Source organism: Papilio machaon, chromosome 10, assembly GCF_912999745.1.
Source record: "Papilio machaon chromosome 10, ilPapMach1.1, whole genome shotgun sequence".
Classification (NCBI taxonomy): domain Eukaryota; kingdom Metazoa; phylum Arthropoda; class Insecta; order Lepidoptera; family Papilionidae; genus Papilio; species Papilio machaon.
Window position 1 is genome coordinate 4835766 of NC_059995.1, and position 17567 is coordinate 4853332.

The window sequence follows — 17567 nt, forward strand, 5'->3', positions numbered from 1 at the left end:
ACAAACGCGAACTTGCGGATCAGCATTGGCAAGAATTAGTGTAGGATGATTTTTTATTATTATGTAGGACTAGCCAGAAGGTTTGTGACAACCGCTGTTGTTTTCTACAAAATTTGTGTATCGGGCGTAAAGTACGCCAAAAATATCATACTAATTTTGACATAATCGACGATGACGATCCGAAGGCGATTGTCAAAAATAATCGTGCTAGAACCACAAGGAGATGAAATGTAGAACGTCTTTTTTGTTTCTTTCCGGTGGGAAGAGCATTCCAATATTAGCTGTATGTCTTAGATGAAGTTAGGTTTTCCATTGTTCTGTTTACGTTTTAATTTTGTTCTTTATTTAATGCCTGATTGATTACAATAATGGAGGAGTTGATTTTATTTGTTTATTAAGTTATTTAGGTCGTTCAAAACATTATAATTGGCTATCGTGATCGTCCAGATTAAATGTTTAAATTTAATTATATCTTATTATTGTTTCAAATAAGCTTTATCCATTCAACTAAAAGATCGAGTAATGATTCATTGTTAATGCTTCGCTACTCCTTATAATTTACTAATAACTTTGCAGTTTTTGATTTAAAATAGATAAACTATTATGTTTTTGTTTAATGCCACGGATATGTTTCTTTTCTAATGTTTATTAAATACGAGTATAATACGGGACAATTTCATATAGCAGCTGTTTTCTATTTACTAAGAACAACCAAAAGATCCTTCAAATTAGATTGAGTATAAAAATGGATTAAAAAATAAATAAAAATAACCTTAACATTTCACAATTAAGTGAAACGATAAAATAAATGAGCATCGTAAATAAATAAAAAAAACTGTTAAAAATGGATGACAATCTGTTTGCAAGAGGTTTTACAAATTAATTAACTACTAGGAGTCACATTTAAGAAGCCAATCAAACATTCTGTGTACCAATTGAGATAAACTCAAGTTCTTCAAAATGGTAAGAAATTAGTCGATATCTATGAATCAAAGAGATTCAAATATTTTCCTTCAAAATTTTATTCAAAATCACACATAATCGTCATTACCGCTTTCTATAGCAAGCGACAATCTAGAATCTAGACATTTGAAACAGTACCGGGGGTATATCTTTTTGGGACTACGGTTTGGTTCGTAAGGTCCCGTCTATTAAACGTCTTTGCTTGATGAATATCTGAGTTATTTTTGAAATCTGTCTTGTTTGTACTTCCTCAAAATTCTTAATTAAGTAAATATGGTTAATATTTATAAAACACACAATAAATAACCTAGTGACTGTTTTGAAACCGTCGGAAATAAGATTTCAATGTCGCAAGGTCTATTCCTAATAAGGTTGTTTTATTTTTTTATTTATTTACAGATTAACATAGAATTTTAGAATAGTCTGACATTTATAAATATCAGGTAACACATGACAGAGATCACTAATATCCATAGACATGCGCAACGCATAAACTAGTGAGACTATAAAATGTGATCAGCTCATGTATACCCTATAAAAATCTAGTTTCCTATAGATTTTTGATTATGTAAATAGCTTGTAGCAATCATAGAAGTGTATAACGTCGTGCTACAATGCCACTAATAGAAATAAATTGATCCAAAATTGTACTAAAATGTAAGAAGAATTTTGATTAAGCTTTTCATCAAAAAGCATCAAACAAAGCTACATTACGTATCTTAACACACAAACAAAAAAACACGTAAAATTTGAAAAAACATGATCGTTTAGAACCGAACTCTTTTTAGAATTCGATGTTCGGGCCTGTGGTTAAGCACCATTGAAAAGGGACGGAAACCTCACGTTGTCAAAGGAAGACGTTACCTCTGGTTCGGGTCATCTAAACACCGTTGTTGTTATTTAATGAGCCCGCACTGTTTCGCAACAGTACACGCTCGCATCTCGCGTATAGCGCACGCATTTTTATATTAAAAAAAACGCAAAAAAAATCACCGCACGATTTAAACTGAAAAACTGCAGTTAGTACTTGCTACACCACTTACTGTTTGAGGTATGTATTGTTTCCTTGTTAAAATACTTACATATTAATAATTTCTTATCTGTTTGTTTTTGTTTACTTTACGATTTGTAGTATTATTAGTATTATTAGTAGTTTATAAGCAAAGAAGATCTCTCTTTGACTATTCAATAAAAAAGGTTATTATGAATTTATTTGTATTAAAAAGTAATGGTTGACTTCAACTGGCCTACTGGACCCACTCATCCCTAAATCATTCCCTAATTTTTTAGGTCGATCGCTCCTCAGTGGAGAGGTCCATAACCTAACATAGATTCAATGTTTAATATTGAAGGCAAATATAACAATAATATAATTGCAATTTTTTCCTTTTGTTCGTAATTATTCTGCTAATAATATTCCCTTATCATACATGTAGACGCGTGTTTAAATTAGTAGTAGAAATATTTGACATCACCAGCTGGTGTTTTTCATTACAATACGTAAAAGTATTTCCCGTCCAATTACAGCAAATATTCAAACATTACATTTATTAATTTTAGATTCTTTTACACTCCCATAATAATATAATATTTGTATTATACATAACTTAACGAGTATGCTTCATGATTTTTTTTAAATCACATCCAAAAGTTAGTATCTACTGTCACACATCCGCCAAAACATAATTTTATAGCTTTAATAAAAAAAATTATAGTAGAAAAAAAAAGGAAACCATTACATTTCTTGGTCTATAATTATTAAAATTTACATATAAAATTAATTTATAAAAAATAACTATTCAAAGATATTCATTTAATTTCGAAACTAATGACATATTAATAGCAATCGTTTAACTTAATATCTTTTAATACTGTAATAAAATTCTATATTTTTAGCGTTTTTTATTAAGACTGACTAGATTATTACATTAAATAAAAACCTAAAAAACCTAAAGCATTCAAATGTATTGGAACAATTTAAGCCTTTGTATAAATTATAATAAACAATTTCACGAAAAAAAAATTGCAATGGAATACTAAAAATAAATTTGTGCTGAAAAAGGGTCAGGACAATAGACAATGGTGATTGGTATTTAAAACCACCATGTTTTGCTTTCCATAATTTTAATATTTTTTAATTGTGTATAGTTTATGATAAGTTAAATAAATAAAATAAATGATAAACTTAATTAATTCAATAAATTCGTAAGTATCCATGAGTAAACATATATTTATTTTTGTGTTTAGACTATTATCGAATATTAAAAAAAATACTTTTACGCCTTATAATTTTTATCCAACATATAAATAACTTTAGAATTATTTCCGGTAATTAACATTACAATATCAATTTTGTCTTAAACATAAAAATCATATTTAGAATTTACAAATTTCAGGTTTTTCCAATAAACTTGCGCAAGCGCACATTATTTGCGCGCTCCGGTGACATATTGTGCGGTAGTTAATGATTCAACGACGTGCGTTTAAAAATATAGCTTACTCGTATTTTGCTAAGCAACGCAATATTTCCTCAATTTTAAGGCGGTTGGCATGCTGCATTAGCGGTGCATCATAAAAAGTAAGTAACAAATGCTTAACTCCAAAAATGACCATGAATGTGTTAATATTTACGATACAATTTTTATATGAAAAACAATCACGTCTACGTCCCTATGTAAAAAGTTACAACTAAAGCAGGTACAAAGTGGAGAAAAAATATTTTTTGGACAGGACTAGGTTACGATGTTTGTTTCAATTTTCCGTTAAAATAAGCAATAAAAAATATTAACAAAGCTGTAAATAAATTCTTTGAATATGAATTATGGTCAAATTTTGAACAATGGAGAAGTCAACATAGATAAAAAATATACACGTAAAAAGACTAGCTTTTTTCACTACTTGTCCGCGGGGAATTAAATTATAATCTAGTAATAAGTATAGCCTATGTAACTGAATGATAATGTAACTCACTATTGGCTAAGGGAATTTTGAAATCGGTCCAGTAATTTTTGACTTTATCCTCAACAAAAATGTACATCTTTCCTCTTTATAATATTAGTATAGATGACGTAACTGACAACCAGTTTAAAACCCGTTGTTAACTTGCTAATCGTTGTTTTATATCGACTGTGAAGAATGTACTTTTTTGTTGCTATGATATTTTTGATAGCAGCGTTATTATGAATTTAATTTTGATTATCTCGAATATTTAGTCTACGGGACTTGTGATTGTTATCTTAAGTTCAAAAAAAATTGTTCCGTTAGTGTTTTCAATGATGCACGTGTTTAACGGTGTAATGACGATGCCCTTTTGACATCAAATATCTCACGTTTACATCTAGTTTATTAAACCTTATGTTTTGTCTCAAACTAATAAAATACTTACCTTAATTAACTGTTAAACAAAAACATCTGAATCCGAAATGAACTATAATAATAAATCCATCTTGATGGACCCCCGACAGCCCCGAAATTAGTCGGTACCTTCACCAGACGATCATACGTGGTTAAGCCGTTCTTAATTAATTTATTATAATGTATCACGAAAGTTTAAACAATTATAGCAATAATGTCTAAAAATTATCTAAATAGGTAATGATCGAATGGTCCATTGGCCCAGTATACATTTTTTATAACAATTATAATAATTAGTCACGTTTGCTTACATTCACATGATTTTTCTTTGATTTAGAAGATTTATAAAACAGAATAGCGGTCGCCCGCGAATTTGTAAGCGCAAAAGAAAAAATAGCTTATAATATTTTCGCGTGTATTAGCTACCTTCCCGCGAGACCCCTCAAAATCATCGCAGCCATTCTGAAGAATACCCGTAACAAACGCGGCTTTCGGGCAGACAGACAGACAAATTTCGTTAGCAGTAACGCAAATCATGTATACGAAATATATTTTTTCGATATTACTTATATACACTTCAATTTTATTAATATGTATGAATAGAACCTATACTATAGATAATGTTAACGTATTAATTCTTTGAATTAAAAAAATATAGGTTAATCATAAGAACTACTCGTATTATGTAATTTTATATAGTATAACAAAAGTTAGTCAGCCAACAATTTTTTTTTTTCATTTATTTATTTATTTATAATATGTTGACAATAATATATTTACATAACTATCTCGCCAAACCACTTCCGTAGTTTGTTGGCGTCGCACCTTCTTAATCAACATACAATTTAAAAAAAAAGACTAAAAAGAAAGAAAACAATGATTACATATATATATACCTATCTTAAATCTAAACTAGGTATAGTGTACAAAATGTCATGTGTCAAAGCTTTAGATATATGTATATGTTAATTACTTCGCTTTTTGTTATAAATTGTTAGATTATAGAATGTAAATAAACGATAAAAGTTATTAACAATGATAAAGAAATAATCGCATGTGGAATGAACTCTTCGTCATTAAAAATCTGTTTGTGTTTAGTTACATATGTCATTTGATCGTCAACGTTGGTGTTAGTACACGCGGCTTTATTTGTTTACGTACTTCAAAATTGTTAAAGCAAATAAAGATATTGTGCTACATATCAGTGTAAATTGTTAACACATTTATGTGACTGTAAGCAGGTAATTAATTTTGTGTAATTTATTTTTCAATTGTTGTAAAAAAATCGACAATTTCACTATACCAATGTTTGAAAAACAACAGCAGTGATCTTAATCGAACTTCTAACTTACTATAATATCAGAATAAAATGTAGTAAGTTAGAAATTTTTACAGTAGAAAATACTTTTACCTTCCCATGGCTCAACTTTCTAATCTTATGGTTAGTTAGGGGCCGGCAAGATCAATGATGGTACAGTAACGGAATTACGCTTGGCTTGATTACAACTGATCAGTGTTTACTTTCTTTTCAATTGCTTACAAAGATTTCTTCGTTTTCAATTATGCGTTTTGTTGCGTAAAGAAAATGTCATCGAGATTATCTTCCAATATAATTAATGTAATCGTTTAGTTCCTACGTATTTTCCTTAATACTTTCATTAAGAAAACAATATGTAGTTAATGTTTAAATTTGTATAATTTTACAGCATGATAGTTACTATAGAATTATACAATATAGTATATTGTTCTAAAGTAAAATGTAATAAAGATGTAAAAAAAGTAAACAATGACATAACTATAACATTTAATTTAACAATATGTTATATAAATATCCCAATGTTAATTACAGTTCATAGTTCAGTTAGTTCATAACAGTTAATAGTTAGTTACAGCAATAATAAAATATTTTTACTCACGTTAGTCCAGGTACAATTCATTGAAACTGCAGGTACACATAACGTTCCAGGTCCACCACGTATTTCAATTACTTTTTTACTTACACATATGCACTTAAAACTTTAAAACAACTTAAAAGTGTTCACCAATGTTAATATTTAAAAGCTGAAATTTTTAGTGACGGTATTTATAGATTTAAAAAAGTTTCATTTATAAAAAGCTATCGTCCGCTCCGCCGCGGTAGCAAACAAAATATCAGATGTCAACTTTTTTAACAACTAATGCCATCTCGCGACATTTCGTAACACTATAATTTTGAAAAAAGTGTCCACTTTGAATTCCGATACAGTTTACAATTTTATGTTTGTGAAATATATTTAAAAGCAATGAATTGATTAAAATAATGGTGATGTGATAAAAACTATATAGTATGTAGCATACATATATTAAAGGACACCTTTCAACAGGCTTTCTAAATAATTGTATTGGAGTTTGCGATGTAGGTTAAATAATCCTTACTCATATTTTAAATGCGAAAGTAACTGAACCGATTTCCATGAAATTTGGTACACAGTCTGGAGCCTGAGAAAGGACATAAGCAACGCGAAATAAAGGGTTGAAAGTTGGGAAGGAAATTTGTATGGAAGTTGATTCGTCTTCGTTATCGTCGTTTTTACAGTTAGAAGCTTGAAACTTATTTTTTGAGACTGCTACTTTGATATAAATAAATATAACATAACATTTTTTATAAATTTTTAATCTCAAGGGTGCAATGAAAGTTTGTATGAAAATATGTAAGGTTTTTATGTGAATGTTTTTTAAGTTTAATATGTTTTGTTGTAATGTTTTACAATTTTAAGTAAAATCATTAGTCTAAGTCATTAAAAATGTTACCCAAAGACAGTAGTAATTAATAAAAAAACTTGTGAGCCGTCATGGGACGCCTGGCAGATGTGAAACATCGTGTGTACAAGTAATATGCATAAAATATTAAATATTATAATTAAATAAATAATAATGATAATGATAATAATGATGATTATAATAATATATATATATGTATACAGATGTATACCTTAGTATAGTGTGGCGACCCGTCGCCACGGCAAGCGTCGCCACGCCAATAATTCGGTTTACAAGTGATCCTATAGATGTTTCACATTAAAAATAGAATAATTAATAAAAAAACTAAACTATCTTTCAATGAAAGGAATGTAATGGCAGCCATGATACAATTTAACACGGTTGAGTGCCCTCACAGTTAATTATGTTACGTTTGGCTACTTCTGGTAAATGTTACATTAATATATTGATTCCTTCCACGGTCTCAATTATTGTCCTCAATCAGCAGTACGTTACTAGACAGGGGAGTTTAGGAGGGACGAAGAGAATGAAGTCAATGGAGGATTGTACCGGGACTGCGGAGACGTACTTAACCACGTGCGGGCCACGAGGAGCATGGTTGGTTTATAAGAAAATTTAAAATCGAATGTTTACTAATTATTTTTATTTTTTGCTTCTTAAAACATAAACAAGTTAGTTTCAAGTTCAATGTTACGCTAACCATTTTGTGGTAACGAAACTGTGATACGACCCAAGAGCAAAGCAATTACATCACAATAGCTCGGTAATGGCGGATTAGATAACAAAAACTCAGATGTTTCTCGGCTAAGTCACGACCCTCCATAAGAATAAACAACAGCGATAGTTTTCCTTATACATTATTCTGTCGCATTTAAAAAAGATCCCTTTCACGCCTTCAGTTTAGTCTAACAAGATCTATCACGGTGAAAGGAGTTTCTATATCTATTCTTTATTTTATTTAATCTTTTTAATGTGGTGTTTTAGTTTACATGTGAATTTAATTAAACTATTTTAATTGTTATTGGGTGGTAATATATGTAAAAACAAAAGAGTGTAGACAAATTCGTTAAAAGAGTTCATTATATAATAGCCGCGAAACTCTTCGGTATAAACTAAATCTTGAATTCAAATCCTGCACAGCGTATAATTATCTAATTCGAGGAATATGGTTTGGTGAATTATGCGCGCTTTGACTAAAATAAACAAAAAATCAGGTTGAGACTATTAAAGTTGATTTCCCTTCTTTTGAAGTAATGACTGAATTATCGAAGATTAATAAAATCATTCGTAGCATTGCTTACATCCTTAAATTATAGAAATTAATGTTAGTATAGTACAAAAATAGATTTATAATGTTGCAATTTGCGGGCCATTACACGATATTAGTAGCTACATTTCAATAAAAACTACAAGAACTCAATTGTAGAATCATTACGTTACAATAGCTGTCCTGTGTTTGTAACAAGGCTTTAGGTTCGAAGTTTGGAATACTAGTCGTCTAATAAAACAACTTACTAGTAGGAGTAGTGGTAGTGGGCTTAGGAGGATGTGCAAGGTGGGAGAAGATAAATCAAGAAGATAATTGTTAATTAAAAGTTATCGGGGAGTTGGATGTGGAAACTTTACCTTGACAAAATGAATCCAAAATATAATAGTTTAATCGTGGGGCTACCAGTAAAGACACACAATGTTTTTGATATTTTTTTCAAAAGAAAATGGAGGACAATATCAGAGTTACAATAGTAGAAAATCACGGTATCTTTCATCATATTTAAAGTGAAATCCTTACTATGGAGGATCAATTATACTGTACGCTAATGGTGGCATTCGATAATTGGCAAAATTTTACGGCATTTTTACTAGATACTTTGCCCAAAACTCTCAATAAACTTTCTTATATCAATGCTATAATTTAATGTACGAAATATACATACCATTTATACTCAAACCGAGGTCTTCGCATCTAAAGACGAACATGCAGATTTCAAACGTGACTAAAATTATCGATAGATGTCACAACACAAGTCGTAATTTTGCTATTCTCCGAAGAATTAGCCAAGTCCTGTCTTATAGACAAATATAAAACAAGTGGTCAATGACATAGCTCGATTTTGCATTAACAATATTTAAGTGCCAAATATTAACCAAGAGGTTAATGGCTTTGTTGGGTGGGGACATTGTAAATAAAATAATATTCTTTGGCCAGTTTTTGGACGAAAGTCTATCAGTACACGCGTATATCACACGTGGAACGTCTCGCGTAACTTTTTTTATTTTTTTAAACGCAGCAAAAGTATTTTTTTTCCACCGTCACTCACGTGCTGCTAAGTTAGTAGTGTGATATAAGCATAAAAGTTTAAAAACACGGGTGGCATTTTTCTACTTTGAAACAAACAAGATCCTTTCAATTTGGTGAATCCTATTTAACTCGATTTGAAGGCTAAAAGAAATACTTTTTTGCGCTCTAAGTTTCAAACTAAAATTAATTTTAGTGTCAATTTAGGTATTATACCTTGTATGTAAAAATAATTGCATTCAAAATAACAATTAAGTTTCCAATTAGCGTAAAGTAGGCTGGCTTATCTAAACGATTTCAAAAAGGAATAACAACTAAATAATAAAAACATCGACTTTACTTGAATATGTGGACAAATAAAGAATAAAACACAACGCGCGATAAGGAACTTCGTTCCAAAAAATGTAAATAAAAAATGTAAATATAGTTACCCGCTGATAGAAGAAATTTTTAAAATTCTTTTGCCGAGAGAAATTTTCGAGCCAATCGGAAACAATCTCCCGAAAAAAATATCTTTATAACATTAATGTATAAAGTGTTATCACTTTACAAAAGTAGGTATGCATTGTAACATTAATAAGTAATTAGAAAATAACTGTAAATATTTTCTGTGAAGTACAAAAGAAGGTGAAATTGAATTAGTGTCAGTTGATAAGTATTCAATGGAAAATGTTGCCCGCAACAGTGGAACAATACAGAGTTTGTAGTGACCTGCTAAGTCGATATGGTAAACTTTTTTCTTTTTAACTTTCTTAATACCATAGATTCATAATCTATAGATAGGTACCTAATCTGGAGACGAAAGTGAAGCGAAAAAGGCCTCTCCAAAGACCTTTTTTGTTGTGATAAATTCCCTCAATGTTGTCGTTTTTAAAATATAAAACGAAATTTCGATAACAGATCTCGATTAGATGTCAAACTTGTATGAATCGCTCCATCTGTAGATTATATATCTATACCTAATACTATATTACACTATGACCAAAGTAATAAATGGTGACGTGAAGTTTAACTTTTTTAAATACAAGTTTAATATAATGTTAAAATTTTCTGCGTAATTAATAATTAAAGATATTTTAATCCACACAAAATTAATTGTAATAATTTACATAGTTTTCAAGTGTATATAAGTCTATACAGGTATATATACAGTGTCATTGAACTATAATCACTTAGTAACAAACGTTTTTACTGATAAAAAGACATTAAATATAATTAAATACAATTTTGAAGTTTGTAATAGTGGGTCTCGAGTATTATGACACTTGTATTAATACATATTGCCATCCTTCATGTTCTACGTAAAAACACAAAGACGACAAAATGTGTAAATAAGCGCGGTGGAGTAGGTAGTATAGAATAAGTATACCGATAAGATACTGTAATGAGTAATAACCATTTAAATAAATTAATTCAGGTACGTTATACAGGATGTCTGGATAAGACGATTTCACCCAACTTATTTACCTACATACTCAAAGAAATTGTTTAGTAGAAACAGTTCATTTAGGTTAAATTGTCATATTTTCGACCAAGGAATTTTTAATATTCCGTTGGACAAGTCTTTTCCGAACAACCTGTATAGTGTTTATCAATTCAAATTAGAACCAAATTAGTAAGTAGATTATATCAACTTGAATTGAATATACTGTATAAAAATATATAATTTCGAGTGTTTCAAGACTAGAACTTGAAAAGTCTTACAAATAACTAGTTGGTGTGTTTAAAATTAATCTATCTTACATATAACATGTATGTATATTAATTCTTATTTTATTTTAAAATTCAATAATTACTAATTATAGATACCGAAACATTTTTTTGGTTTTATCTGTATTTTAATAACATTTAAAATAACGTTTAAGTGTTTCAAAATATAATTAGGAACGTCATTTAATTTACTGTTAATAGCTCTTTCCTCGATAAAGTATAATAATTATTTTAATATACATTTGATGACTCAGTAATTATTGAAGGAAGACTAAGTAAACAGTTTGAAATGCCCTCTAATTAAAGTCAACTTATAAGGGTCAGTCGATTTCGATATTTACATACATTATTGTATCTATACTTTATTTGTTTTAGTGAACGGTAAAAGATATTTATATCAACTCAATTGCTAGATCTCTTAATTAATTATCAAAAAATAATAGAAAACTTCCAAATAATAGTCTGGTATCTAACCAAAGAAAATTTATTACGTTTTAGATCCATTGACACTGCAAGCTCACAAGTGGGAGATGGGTCTCGGCATAGAGAGATTTTTCCTGTTGTCATATTGCATCGCGTGCTGCTGGCAAGGTCTGCACGCGCAAAACCAATTCAGAGTCGTCAGACAATGGGCTGAGTTGGACTTTGTTTACCCTAGCGAGGAGGCCAAACAAAGAGCAGCTCGCGAGAACTATTACGTCCGAGGCAACTCGGTACCTATTGATGTTGAAGTTCATCATAGAAAAGGTGAGTCATAAAGTATACTATAAATAATTACCGATTCATATTTGTTATTGACTAGCTGTCGCCCGCGACTCCGTCCGCGCGGATTAAAAAAACATAATAAGTAATCGAGGTATTCTTCTAGACTATGTTCTACATCTGTGCCAAATTTCATTAAGACCTGTTGAGCCGTTCCGGAGATAACTTCAAACAAACATACATCCATCCATCTAAACATTCGCATTTATAATATTATAGATATTTATTATTATTATTTATTTATTTACAATACAATAATAACCTAAAATAGAACTATGTCCCACAAAATTATATAAAATAATTTGACTGTGGGATCAAAAAAATTTAATTTAAATTTAAATTGATATAAAATAAAATTAGATAAGTATGATGAAATCAGTAATGAGAAAAGAAGTTATGGCAATGAATGTAATAAATATTTTTAGAGCTTTTTTAAATTTCCCTTTGATACTTTCATCCGTAATGACTGCAGGTAAACTATTAAATATATACGGTACACGGTTTTTAAGAGTTCGGTCTCCGTATATATTATGTACCCTGTGCACCATATATTTACCTGCAATCATTGCTCGGGTATTGTAGGTATTACATATATTTAAAAAAAAAGAAGTATTAAACTTAGTTATTAACTATATGAGTATTAAACTAAATTGACACTTTATTAAAGTTAAAAATACTTTATTAAGAGAAAATAAATTAACGCACATAACCAATAGATGAAAGATTATCTAGAAAGCGTAGATATTAAAGAAAAAAATATTTATTAGTAAAAGAATAACTTTCTAAGTAAGGAAGAGAAATTGATTTATAAAATTGATTGAAGTTTTCGAATATACATGCTAGTAATCTTTAAAGCAATCATTTTAAGCTCATTTTTATAATATTACATTATTGGTAGGCTAGAATTTTGATTTTTTTTATGAATTTTAAACATAACATTTGCACAATGAGCTTAAGTGTAATTTAATAATAGAATATTTACTAATATTTTAAACCTGAATCAATAATTTAAAATGTCTTGAACATTTTAAAAGAGTAAATTATCTTAATCTAATCTTATGTAAATATATAGCAAAACTCAAACTAGCCTAAAGGCTAGAGTTTTTGCAAGGAGATAATCTTGCTAATATTATAAATGCGAATGTTTAGATGGATGGATGGATGTTTGTTTGAAGGTATCTCCGGAAGGGCTGAACGGATCTTGATGAAATTTGGCACAGATGTAGAACATAATCTGGAAGAACACATAGGATATTTGTTGTTTTTTTTTAATTCCGCGCGGACGGAGTCACAGCTTATAGCTAGTATAACATAGGCGAAAACTACAAAATATTTTTTTTTAAGTTCAAGTTTCAAGTTAATATATTCTATATGCATCACTAGTCTCCCAAGAAATGACATAGACATAGTGTGTAAATATGTGTGACTCAGATAACGGACCGATTGTTCCTGACCTGGAAAAAGATAAGTATTGACTAACTCTATTCATTAAGGACGATAATGCGACGACTAAGAGTCAGTCTTTACTATTGTTGATTGGAATCACAGGCTTGTACTATAAATAAATCAAATGCGTATGACGAATTTTCCATTGATAACTACGAGTTGAATGAAGGATGATAAATTAAAGGATAACTATTTAATCATCAGCCTTTTTTCGAGACTTATAATAGAACATAAAAAGTGAACATTTCGCAAGTGTAAAGTTGCTCGAAGCGAAGCGAAACCATCACTATAAAGTACTACAATTCATTTTGTAACACGTAATAATTTTAATTATAATTATACCTAATCTCTAAATTGTTGTTAGGATCTCAAAAATCTCGCATATTTGTATCGATACCTCGCTTCGACGCGGGCCGGCCGGTGACATTTGGCATAGTGGAGGACGATGGCCGCATTCGAGGCTACCCTGACTACTCTTGGCATGACAACCAGGGATACAACTGCGACGGCATGACCTCCGTCTTCAGAGTTGCAGTATGTATTCAACATCAATATTTTTAATACGTAAACGTTAACTTTAGTAAGTGTACGCAAAGATGTCTCGTTTTAATAGTGCACATTTATTTATTTATTAATAAACATTGTTAATCTTAGTATTAGAATATAATCCCACAAAACTATATAAAATAATTTGACTGCAGGACATTTACTTAAAAGTTTATATTAATTAAAGTAAGTTTATGAAAATGTTATCACTTCGATAGTAATTTTATGTATTAGGGGGAGATTTCACTAAGATCACAGATAAATAATTTCAATTACATGCAGTCAAAGAATGAAATATGAAAGGTAATAAACGTGCTCGACTGTATATTTCAGATAGACGAATGCGATCGTCTTTGGATAATGGATACAGGTAAAATAGGAGAAGAGCAGAGATGTCCGCCACAGATCCTCGCATTCAACTTGAGCACCGACGAGCTGATCTACAGACATAAAGTCGCCAACACTAGCTACACAACGGAATCCCTGTTCATTACACCGGTAAGTGTTAAAGTAGCCATGTTAGGCTAGTCGGTGGCACTGCACGTGTTAAGAAGAGTAGCGAAATTTCGAGCATTCAATATTTATTGAAATTAACTTACCGTACCTCGGTATGTCTTACTCCGCGGAAGGATACGATTCGAAACCAAACATAGAGTATGCAGAGAACACCAGTCACACCGTTTAGACTACAGGAAATGTCAATGTATTTGTCCTCTCTAAAAAATCCTGTGGTCGACGAATGTTATAAAGAATGGCCTAAATATAATTACGTAATTTTTCGTCAGGTCATTAAAGTTCCCAATGAGGAGTCCGAACCTGTGCTAAGCTAGCACAGATGTTAAAATGTACATTATTACATTATACTATTTGTTGACAAATATTACGTTCTGCTTTTTTACTGTTACTGTAACACGAGGGAATCTAATCTTCTTTTAAGCAATCTTTTTAACCTTTAGCACGAAATTATATGGTAAACATATTTGGATTTACCAATGACCATGACGTAGTGACGTGATAAACTTTTAAAACAATCCATCTTGCTGAGAAATATTATAAAATTATTTCTTAACAGTCTCAAGGTATTTAATGTTGAAAGTATTTTAATATATTCGTGGAAAAACCCAAACAGACCCCAGGTGGTCAAGGATAAGACAAAATTAGTGAATATTGCCTGAACTGCACTCAAGTAAAACTGCAATACAGCCATTGAATACGATTGTGTAATGAAACAATTAAAAGATCTATAACTTCAAACTTTCGTGGTTTTTACTAATAAGTAAGAAACGGGATTCTTACCACGATTAGGCTGTTTTGTCAACCCGTGAACATGGCGCATGCAACTGTGCCGAAATATCGGGAGCTCAAACAGCCTAATCGTGGTAAGAGTCCCGTTTCTTACGAACATTAATTAAAAGATCTATTTATTTGTTTCATTACACAAATAGCTACATGAGCCATGAAGGAGCAACAGATGAATAAAAAGTATGTCTGTTGAACTCATTGAGCTAATGAAAGTCAAGAAATTTTTATGTCCATAACATGGACCATGATGTGACTCGTAAAATAATTTTATCTGCAAACTATTAATAAACTGATAAAACTATTGTATAAATTCACAGGTGGTGGACGTAAGGAAGAAGGGCGATAGTTGTGCGGACACGTTTGTTTACGTAGCGGATGTGTCTGGCTTCGGTTTCCTTGTGCTGGATGTAGCCAACGACCGCACCTGGCGAATCAAACACCGCCTTGCTTATCCCTTCCCCTCAAGAGGGACATTCACGATACAGAGTAACTATTTTTTATCCAAACCTTTAACGATTCAATAATTACTATTAAAGCGATACTCGAGAATAATTCGATAGTAATGCGCGATGCTTGCCTCATTAATTTAATTTTAAAACAAATTCTCTCGAAAGTGCATTATCATCTCGATGTCTTGAGAATATTGAAAACATAGTAACGATAACCTCGTAGCCTAGCGTTGATATAACTGATTGTAAAGGAAGATATTTCCAATTCTTACATAAAATTTTTGCATATCCAAACTGGCTTAGTTAACTATTTAAGTAACTTCTTTGCCAGCGTATGAATTAAAGGTTCTAAATATTTTCAATCTGTAACGGTTACTACTTGCCACATTTCTTGGCATGAGAGAGGAAAAGAATATAAAGGATAACGTTATCATCTATATCCCTATACTTATTCCACTCAAGTAGGGTCGGCACATCAGGTTATGGTCCTCCTGAACGATCTATCTTGCGTCGTTTCAGTTATCACTCACACAATTCTCCTTCTCACATGCGATTCTTCCCTCCTCATAATTGGTGCTACTTTCGGACTTCCCCTAATATAAAGTATAACGTATTTTAAGTGTAACTTCTTTAGTACTCATATTAAACGCCGTATAATAACATAGGTGCATGTATTTTCAGACGAGTCCTTCGAGCTGATGGACGGCGTGCTGGGCATGGCACTGTCGCCGCTGCGGCCGGACGGCGAGCGCTACTTGTACTTCCACGCGCTCGCCTCCACAACAGAGAACGTGGTCAGCACTAGCCTGCTCAGGAACGACTCCTTCATTAAGAACATTAACGCACCCGCAAACTCCATGAATGTAAGCACATTGTTTCAAGAATCAAGGCATAAACATTAATGAAAATGTAGCTATTTTTCTAAATAGAACACTTAACTTTTTTAACAAAGTTACACGATAAATTTATTTCATTTTTAACATGTTATTTCTTTTGGAAGATGAGTACAAGAGTAATGTTAAGTAATAGATATAAACTAAAAAATTAAGTAAGTTTATAAACAAATAAATGTCTAAAATAGTGACTAAAGAGTACATCAGTTCAGTCACAAAATCTTTCTTGAAATTTATATTTTTTGTTTTCCTTGTTGACAGCCTTTCCCAGAGGAGCGACCAAATCAGGCAGCAGCTCAGGCAATGGATCGCAACGGTATCCTCTACTTCGGCCTGATGGACCCCCCCAGCGTCTGGTGTTGGAACTCCGCTACCGAGTTCTCCACACGGAACTTCCACCCAGTAGCGATCAACAAGGAGACCCTGCAGTTCGCTAGCGGCGTCAAAGTCGTCAACAACCTAAAAGGGCAGCAGGAACTCTGGGTGATGACGTGCCGATTCCAGAAAGTAATGACGGAAACGTTAAACAGCAACGAGGTCAATTTCAGAATTAACGCCGAGAAGATCCCGATCTTACTGAAAAACTCTCCTTGCGCGATACCCCCAAAGGATCAGCGCCATGGATACCATGCGAATATGATAACGCCAAAGGAGGAGAGTTATATTACTTACAGATATGGTGCATATCTCTAGAAGTGCGCGCTATGATGGAAAATTTGCTCAACACCTTTACATACTACAACTATTGGTTTTAATCTACTTACTAATCAAACACAACAACGTGAGACCTTCCTGATGACGTCATGGTAACATTATAGTATACACAAGAGCCTGATGACTTCACGGTAACATTACAGTATATACAAAGAGCCTGATAACATCGCGGTAACATTACAGTGTACACAAATATTGAACGTGTCAGTATTGTACACGTGCAGCAAATAGCGAGTAATTTGTAGATTTAATATGTATAGTAAATAAATTATTTTAATTTGTTATGTACATTATTATGTTATTTTCTGTATTATCTCTATTTTCCTTAGTACCGTTTTTTCATGAAAAAAGCAAGCAAGCGGTTAACCTGAT

The 17567-nt window shown here is 31.4% G+C and overlaps 1 protein-coding gene across 3 annotated transcripts; it reads left to right on the top strand.

Annotated features, from left to right (window-relative positions):
• Positions 1-1807: 1807 nt before the first annotated feature.
• LOC106718202 (protein yellow) lies at positions 1808-17424 on the top strand. 3 transcript variants are annotated; one of them, XM_014512215.2, is made up of 7 exons: positions 1808-2014; positions 11582-11830; positions 13656-13825; positions 14171-14335; positions 15457-15625; positions 16270-16451; positions 16743-17424. In XM_014512215.2, exons 2-7 carry the CDS (start codon positions 11614-11616, stop codon positions 17172-17174), a joined length of 1335 nt encoding a protein of 444 aa, XP_014367701.2. In that variant the 5' UTR covers positions 1808-2014; positions 11582-11613; the 3' UTR covers positions 17175-17424. The 3 variants fall into 3 exon arrangements, with proteins under 3 accessions (XP_014367701.2, XP_014367702.2, XP_014367700.2); XM_014512216.2 differs by lacking the exon at positions 1808-2014 and adding an exon at positions 5442-5558; XM_014512214.2 differs by lacking the exon at positions 1808-2014 and adding an exon at positions 9855-10100.
• Positions 17425-17567: the final 143 nt, after the last annotated feature.

Coding starts and splice junctions, on each gene's coding strand:
- LOC106718202 (XM_014512214.2), top strand. CDS start 10,043: ATGTTGCCCGCAACAGTGGAACAATACAGAGTTTGTAGTGACCTGCTA. Junction 10,101..11,581: donor TGACCTGCTAAGTCGATATG/GTAAACTTTTTT, acceptor ATTACGTTTTAG/ATCCATTGACACTGCAAGCT. Junction 16,452..16,742: donor CACCCGCAAACTCCATGAAT/GTAAGCACATTG, acceptor CCTTGTTGACAG/CCTTTCCCAGAGGAGCGACC.